At 36.6% G+C, this 8147-nt stretch overlaps 1 protein-coding gene across 1 annotated transcript; it reads left to right on the top strand.

Annotated features, from left to right (window-relative positions):
* The first annotated feature begins 548 nt into the window (after nt 1-548).
* On the top strand, nt 549-2248 carry LOC131478570 (uncharacterized). Its single transcript, XM_058658843.1, has one exon. It carries the CDS (start codon nt 572-574, stop codon nt 2138-2140), a length of 1569 nt encoding a protein of 522 aa, XP_058514826.1. The 5' UTR covers nt 549-571; the 3' UTR covers nt 2141-2248.
* Nucleotides 2249-8147: the final 5899 nt, after the last annotated feature.

Raw genomic sequence — 8147 nt, forward strand, 5'->3', positions numbered from 1 at the left:
ATTGCAAGAACAGCCAGAACCTGAAATGGCACTGAGGAGGGATGCCAGTATGGCATGCAGCGTAACCCACTGTAGTGAAAACATTCGCGCTAGCAAATCAGAGCATGCGTGTGCATACATACACACACACACACGTACTTTTCTTTCTTTATAATTTAATGTCTCTTTTCTACCTCTTAATGCTTTTCTTATCCTTGTCTCCACCTATCTGAAAGAAGTGAATTACCTCAGAGATCCTAGCAACATCTGTGGTGCCATTTCAAGACAATAAAAGGCTTGAACAAACAATCAGAGAGAGACTCAAAATGAGGGAAAAGAAAAAGTTGATGAGACTTTTGGTCTTAGAGTGGCAAACTTGTCATTTCAACAGCTATGCCTTTAAGAGCACAAAGACCGCACCCAAAGGGAACACTTTTCCGTGCAACAAGAGTTACAGGAACAGCCCCTTTAATGTTACTTTAAAAATTAAAACCACTCGGTGGTGTCGTCCTACATCATTGCGTCTGTTGCGTCATCTCCTGGTGTAGAATTCCCTGACTCCCCTTCGTCTTTAGTTGCGGCTTAGCCGCGCATGGCGCGCGCCAACACCACCGCAATGTCTTCCCACACAGCTACCATAAACCCCTTACGCTTGGCTTTGAGCAAATTCAAAGAAGGAAAACTGCCTGAAGGATTCAGAATTGAGGCCACCAAGAACCAGAAAGATGACAACAAGCTGTTCGTAGGAGGACTCCACTACGGTGTTAGTAAGGAAACCCTCCTTAACTATATGTCTCAGTTTGGTGAGATCTTGGACATTTTGATTAAACTCGATCCAGATACTGGGTTATCCAGGGGATTTGGATTCGTACTTTTCAAAGATAGTGACAGTGCCGAAAAGGTGCTCCAAGTAAAAGAGCACACACTTGATGGGAAGAAAATAGATATTAAAAGGGCAAGAGCAATGGAATCTAAATATCCCCCTAAGAAGGTCTTTGTAGGTGGCCTCAATCCCCGTATATCTGAAGCAAAGATCAGAGAGTACTTTGGGAGTTACGGAGAGATTGAGAACATTGAGCTTCCTGTGTGCCCCAAAACACAACAAAGAAGAGCTTTCTGTTTCATCACTTACACTAGTGAGGTATCAGTGAGAAAGCTGTTAGAAAGCAGGTACCATCTAATTGGCTCTGGACGATGTGAAATTAAAATTGCCACCTCAAAAGAAAATCTGAGATTTCCACACAGGCATTTAAGAGATGTTCCAATTGTGAGGTCAGACAACATCCGTGGAAGTCGCTGTGCATTTCAAGCAAGCCCAAATACCTCTCAAACTCATAAAACAACTCCAAATGTGACCCCGGTGATTCAAAATGATTGGCAGTTAGCTTCAAGTATTTGGGCACCAATTCCAGATGATTGCGGGGAAACCCCAGATGTTTCTTGGGGAACCGCAGAAATTTACCGCAAAGTGCCACACCTATTACAAGAAAATCCAGACGACTGTGAAACAATTCCATGCAGGCAAGGGGAAAACCCAACTCTTTGTGAGCCGATCTCAAAATGCTGGGGAACAACCCCCAATGTTGGCATGATAAATTCAGATATATATGGAGCAAGTGGCAAGGTGGAAAATGCAAATACTTTTCGAAGGAATCCCTATGCTTGTGTGGACAGCCCAAATGATTTCAGAGTTGAATCACCAGTTTGTATGGAACACCCAAATGTTTTTGGAGCAAGTCCAGGTGTTTGCATGGCAAGTCTAGATGATTTCGGGAGAAATCCAACTATTTGCAATGATGATCTAAATGATTTCAGAACAAACTCTATGACTTGGGCAAGCCCGTTTGTAGGGGGGGCAATGAAAAATTCTAGTAGGCCAATGCACAGTGCTGTTGGAGCAAATGACGAAGATAGATGCATTTCTTCCATGCTTTGTCCTGTTCCTCTCTCAGTAACCAATGAAGGGAAAAACCTCCGTGATCTAGTATATGATAATTACCAGTACATCCATAATAATTCTCCAATTTTTAGTGCCCACAGTCATTATTTCTTTGAATGTCACTGTGGGACTCATGCAGGGGAAACACTTACTAATTACAATCTACAAAGCAATGAGGTCACTTCCTCTATTGATAACAAAGGATGTTATCAGCTGTTCTAAACAAGAAGCTCAAAGCCATTTATGAAAAGACCTCCTGGGTTATGGAATGAAGATTTTGTACTCTTAGAAAATGACCAAATGACTAATATTCTGAACTATTGCCAGCTGGATTTAGAACACCAAATACTCTTTCCATTACCCTTTTGAAATTGGAATTCCAACACCAACAGCATGAATATTTGGGACTTTTGTTAAAAATGCAAATTCAAGACCATTATCTGAAAAATAAATAATCTGTTAACATTGTAAGAAATATTGCAGTGGCTTTTCTTTTTGGTTTTTGCTGATGGGGGTGTGGGAATTTTTGGAAGGAAGAATTTTTGGAAGGAAGACCTGGCTTACTCAAATCCCAGAAGCTCTGTATCACATGCTGTACACACACACACACACACATACACACACACACACGTAAACTATTTAAAAGAGTGAATGGCATGAAATAGCAAGTATATAGTTCAAGTTTAACACATTTTTTTCACAAGCATCTGAAAACCAGGATGAGTCAGTCTAGCCTCTGTCTTCAGATGATTCCTGGTCAAAAAGACATTAGGTATGCGAAACCATGAGATGAGAGTGAATTTGAAGATTAAGGATGATATGGAGACTTACAGATACCCTGACACCGTTTCTTCTTTTAATATTCTTTTCATCAAAGAGCAAGGGATCTTACATATAACAGAAACATTGAAATAAATACAGACAAAATAGGTTCTTACTCTGGGGGGTGAAGATATTTGCACTCTGTATCACCATGTCTAGGCTAAGGCTACTCATTCTCACTTCCCAGCAACAACATTAATGAAAAACAGCACTGATGCTTCTTGGCAACTACTAGCACCTATTTGCACACACTGGGATCCCAGTTGGGCAATGGGTCTAATCCAGGCAGCTCCATTTCCCATCCAGCTCCCTGCTTTTGGCCTGGAAAGCAGTCGAGGATGGCCAAAAGCCTTGGAACCCTGAACCTGGGTGGGAGACCTGGTAGAAGCTCTTGGCTTCCCATCAGCTCAGCTCCTGCTGTTGTGGTCATTTAGGGCGTGATCATTCACTCTTGTATCTCATTCTTTCTGCATATCTGCATTTCCAACAAAAATAATAAATCTTAAAAATTAATAATGTTAATGCACTATTCAATGTACTTGATATCACTGTCATATCTGCATGTATATATTCAGGATAAAGGATAAACAGCCAACCAACCTGGAAGAAAACACTTGTGGAAAATAAGCTTGAATTAAACAGACTTCACAAGATGAAACTAGCTGACGTTTAATGGAGAATTTTGTTTTCTTCCCTATACCTCTGCAGAACTTGCCTATTGAGCCTGAGAAAATACAGATGTAACCATATTTCACTGTGTGAACTCACAAATTAAATAAAGTTTCAGCCGATTCAGAGCATAACATACTTATTGAAGTCTAATTATGTATTGGTGCTTCCGTTATAAGACTAGCTTTTTTCCATTTGATTTTGATTTAATGGTTGATGTAGGTTAAAAGCAAAACAATACAAATATGCATGTTAACTTACAATATGCATGAGTCAGATTTCAACATATTACATACATTCAGCAAACTAGCTTAAAACTCATTATTTCCCATGGTTGGCCATCATGAGAGCGGACTTACCGTTAGTTTCAAGTTAGCTTTTTACTATTTTATATATATATATATATATATATATATATATATATATATATATATATATATATATATATTTCAATGGTTAGAGATTAGTTTATGTGAATTTAGTGTTATGTACAATAAGGCAAACCAACTCTTCAAAACTGGCAGTCCATATCAGAGTACTCTGAGTTCTAGCTTTTCTATTTATACTTCTGCTCCTTCCTAATGTGTCTGGGGAAGGCAGAGGAAGATGGCCCAATTTCTAGGGCCCTGAAGCGCATGTGGAAGACAAGATTGGATTTCCTGGCTCCAAGATAAGGCCCGTGTAAGACAAGGTTATTGATCCTATTTTATGATAAGGAAAAACTTTTTCTGCATTTCAAACATACCAAGAAATTCTAACGTGAATGTATATCTGGGTTATGTCAGATTAACGATTTAGAATCACAGTGATTCAATTAACACAGAAAACTACTCCTATGCATATTGTGTGAATTTGGATGCGATCTGTAAATGGTGCTAACCAGATTTCAAAGTGCGTTACTCTTTAAGAAAATAGATGAATTACATTTTAATCAGCATTCTCATAAAATCTGTATTGCCAGTAAAAATGCATATGCTATAGTAATTACATTCCACAATGGCTTACTAAAATGTACCTTTGGAACATTCTTTTCCACATTGTGAATTCAAGAATGACATCAAGTGGCTGTCCCACATCACCAGGTACTGATGTGGTTCTACTCCTGAAAGAGACCCGTTCAGACTCCCTCTCTCTGCCCACATTCCCAAGATGCAGGAAGCATTCATCCTATCCAATTTCCCACATATCTCAATCCTCCACAAAATAATTAGTGGTCCATGTGGGCATAACTGCTTCTCAACTATGTAAACATAAAAAATAAAATAATTTTTAAAAGGAAAAACAAAGTGTGAGAAACTATGTAGGCTAAAAACATTCTGTTTGCAATTATAGAAACTGTAAATAATAAGCCATTAAAACTACTGCAATGTATAGTTCTCAGCGATTGGACCAACAAATATTTTAGGTTTGAAAAACAAACAGTATATTTGCAGTAAAACTGATACTGAAGCCTGCTTATCAGCTTTCCTGCTTTAAAAGATTTTAGTTCCCAATATGTGAGAAAAATGTGCTATTTTTCTGTGCCTGTTTTTTTCATATATCATATTGTCCAGGCCTGAACATTTTTGCAAAAATATAGAAATGTCATCATTTTATAGCTAATATTGCCTATATAATGGTATAAGTGTATCATTTATTATACTGCAAACATCAGGACTTTAATATTTAGAGCTCAAAAACATTGTAGCATGCATATACATGTATGTATACAAGTGTATAAACACACACAAACATGCACACACCAGCGGTGATGTGTCATATATTCAGATTGTGTTGAGTGATGAACCTTCTATAACCTATTTCCTTAGGGTTTACATATGTTGTATTTTATCAAATGCCTTCTCTGGCTCTCTAATGATATAATGACATGATTTTTAATCTTACAGTTTGAAGGTGTAAACTACGAGATTTTTCAAACATTCATGCATCTCTAATATTTTGTTGAGAATTTCTGCACTATTCATTACACATTAGCCAACAGTTCCTTTTTGGTGCAAAGTCTATTCCTGGTTTGGGAAAAGGAAACAATAGTCACACAGATTGATTTTGAGAGGGTTGTCTTCCTGACAGTTCAGTACTTTTTTTTAAAATATTTTATTTTATTTTTATTGGAAAGGCAGATACACAGAGAGAAGGAGAGACAGAGGAAGATCTTTTTCCCGATGGTTCAATCCCCAAGCAGCCTCAACAGCTGGAGCTGAGCCAATCCAAAGCCAGGAGCCTCTTCTAGGTCTCCCATGTGGGTGCAGGGTCCCAAGGCTTTGGGCCGTCCTCGACTGCTTTCCCAGGCCACAAGCAGGGAGCTGGATGGGAACTGGAGCTGGCGGGAATAGAACTGGCAAACATATCGGCTCCCGGTTCATTCAAGGAGAGGACCTTAACCACTACACTATAACACAGGGCCAGTTTTTTTAGTACTTTAAGACCTGGAATTCATTCCTTCAGGAGTGCAGCCATCTGGTCCTTAACTTCATATTGTTGGAAAGTTCTTCATTGGTGATTGAATCACAGCCATGAATATTTAATCTGTTCAGGTCTTCTATATCCTTCAACTAATTTTTTTCTGATTTTTGCATTCAGTTATTTTTCTGTTACTTGTGGACCTTCCAATTTGTTCAGATATACAGGTTTTTAATAACTGCTAATGATTTTTTAACCTGTCATAAACATTGGTCTTTTTCCCTTTTTTTCTTGGCTACTTATGTTTACCAGTTTTATTTTTAAATAATTTCGTTGATTTTTGATGTAAAATTTTATTTCAATCTCTAATTTGCATTTTCTTTCCATCTACTAATTCAGCAATTTCTTTCTTATTTCTTTGATCATTGCTATGGAGTTGTAAGGCAGGTAATTATTGATAAACATTCCTCTTAATATTGCTTTTGCTTTATTCCACATTTTAATGTATTGTCTTTTCATTTTTTTCATTAAACAAAATTTACAGATTTCCCAGATTTCATTTAAGAGTATGTTTTTCAGTTTCTGTGTGTTTCCATGTTTTCTAGAGTTCTTTTCATTAATTTCCATTTTTTCTGCTATAACCAAAAAAGTTGAAAGACATTATTTTTAAAATCATTGACACTTGCTCTATATAAATAATTATCTGAGACAATGTCGCTTGCACTAGAATGTATATTCCACAGCTGTGGGGATATTCTGTATGTGTATCCTAGTTCTATTACTAGTTCTACTTGTTCTTATGTAGATTACCAGATAAAACTGTTTAAAAAAAAGGCAGAGTTAATCTGTCCATTTTTACAAGTAGGGTATGGAAGTTCCTTTCCTTAGTGTTACTCTGTTGGAGTTCCTGTGTCCCTTTAGATCCATTAACATGTGTTCTAGAAAATAGAGTGCCACCATATAGTTACATTTTATTTTGTTTATGCAGTCACACATGTTGTATCTTTTAACTGGATGATTTAACCAATTTGCAGTCATATTTTTGTCAATAAGCAATGACTTGCTATAGTCATTTCTTCATAAACATTTATATTATTTGTTTTACATTTTCTGTATTCATTTTTTAGGGAACTTTGTGCCTTTATCTTCTTGATACTGATTGCCTTTCTTGGTTTACATAACTAGAATATCTTCAATTATCATTTGCATGGCTGGACATGTGCTGAAAAGTCATTTCAATTTTGCTTGTCCTGGAAATTATTTGACATTCATTTGTGAATGCCAGCTTCTTTTTTTTTTTTTTTTAATCTTGTAGGCCTTGTACTGTATCTCTCCATTATTTACTGGTCTCTAGGGTTTCTGTTGAGAAATCAAATGTTTCCAACTCACACATACTCTATAGTATCTGTTCCATGAACTTTGGACGTTTAATTATAAGGTGTCTTGTTGAGGATCTTTTCTCATCATGTATATTTGAGGTTCTATGTGCTTCCTATATTGGCATGTCCATAACTTCTTTCATTGTATAGATTTTCCATTTTTCCATTGCTTCAGGGATTCCTCAGACTCATTTGGTCATTTGATGATATCCCCAAAATACCAAATGTTATTTTCATTCTAACTGATATTTTTTGTCTTACTAAATTTCTTCAAAACAGCCATCTTCCAGATCAGATGTTCTGTTGTCTCATTTTTACTGACATTATGCTTCATTTATTGTATGCTTAATTTCTAATGTTTGTTTTGATTTTTTCTAATTATCTCAATCTCAATTTCTTATCCATAATATACACTGATTTTCATATTTCATTTAAATGTTTCTCTGTATTGTCATGTAGCTTTATAATCATTCCAGTTTTTTCAGGCATTTTGTCAATCTCCCTGTCATCACAACTCAACGAGTATATTTTGTTTCTTCTGGGAATTCAAATGCCTTCATATTCTAAATTTTTTGTGTTTTTATTATAATGTTTTGTGCATGTTCAAGATTTCTTGTTTTATCACTTTTTGAAGGTTGGTTTTAGTTTACTGTAGGTTGTATTCTTGGAAATATGTTTGTGGCACACTTCATCTTTAATCCTAATTACATTTTATAATATGTTCTTTCTGTCCTTTGTAGCAATCTGGGAAGTTCTTTGGATCAGTATTGTCTCTGATATTGTTATGCAAATCTCAAACAATTCTAAAATGATGGACTGGTGCAATGAGCATCTTGGGTGCTGGGAGGCACCTCCCTGGTGTTACAGGTGTGCCTGGCAGAGGCTCAGCCAGTATCCAAGTTAGATGTTGACGATATGAATTCAGTACCAGCTTCAAGAGCTAAAGCAATTTAAAGACC

Source organism: Ochotona princeps, chromosome X (assembly GCF_030435755.1).
Source record: "Ochotona princeps isolate mOchPri1 chromosome X, mOchPri1.hap1, whole genome shotgun sequence".
Lineage (NCBI taxonomy): Eukaryota > Metazoa > Chordata > Mammalia > Lagomorpha > Ochotonidae > Ochotona > Ochotona princeps.

Excerpts from the sequence above, each read along its gene's own strand:
- LOC131478570 (XM_058658843.1), top strand. The coding sequence starts at position 572 with ATGGCGCGCGCCAACACCACCGCAATGTCTTCCCACACAGCTACCATA.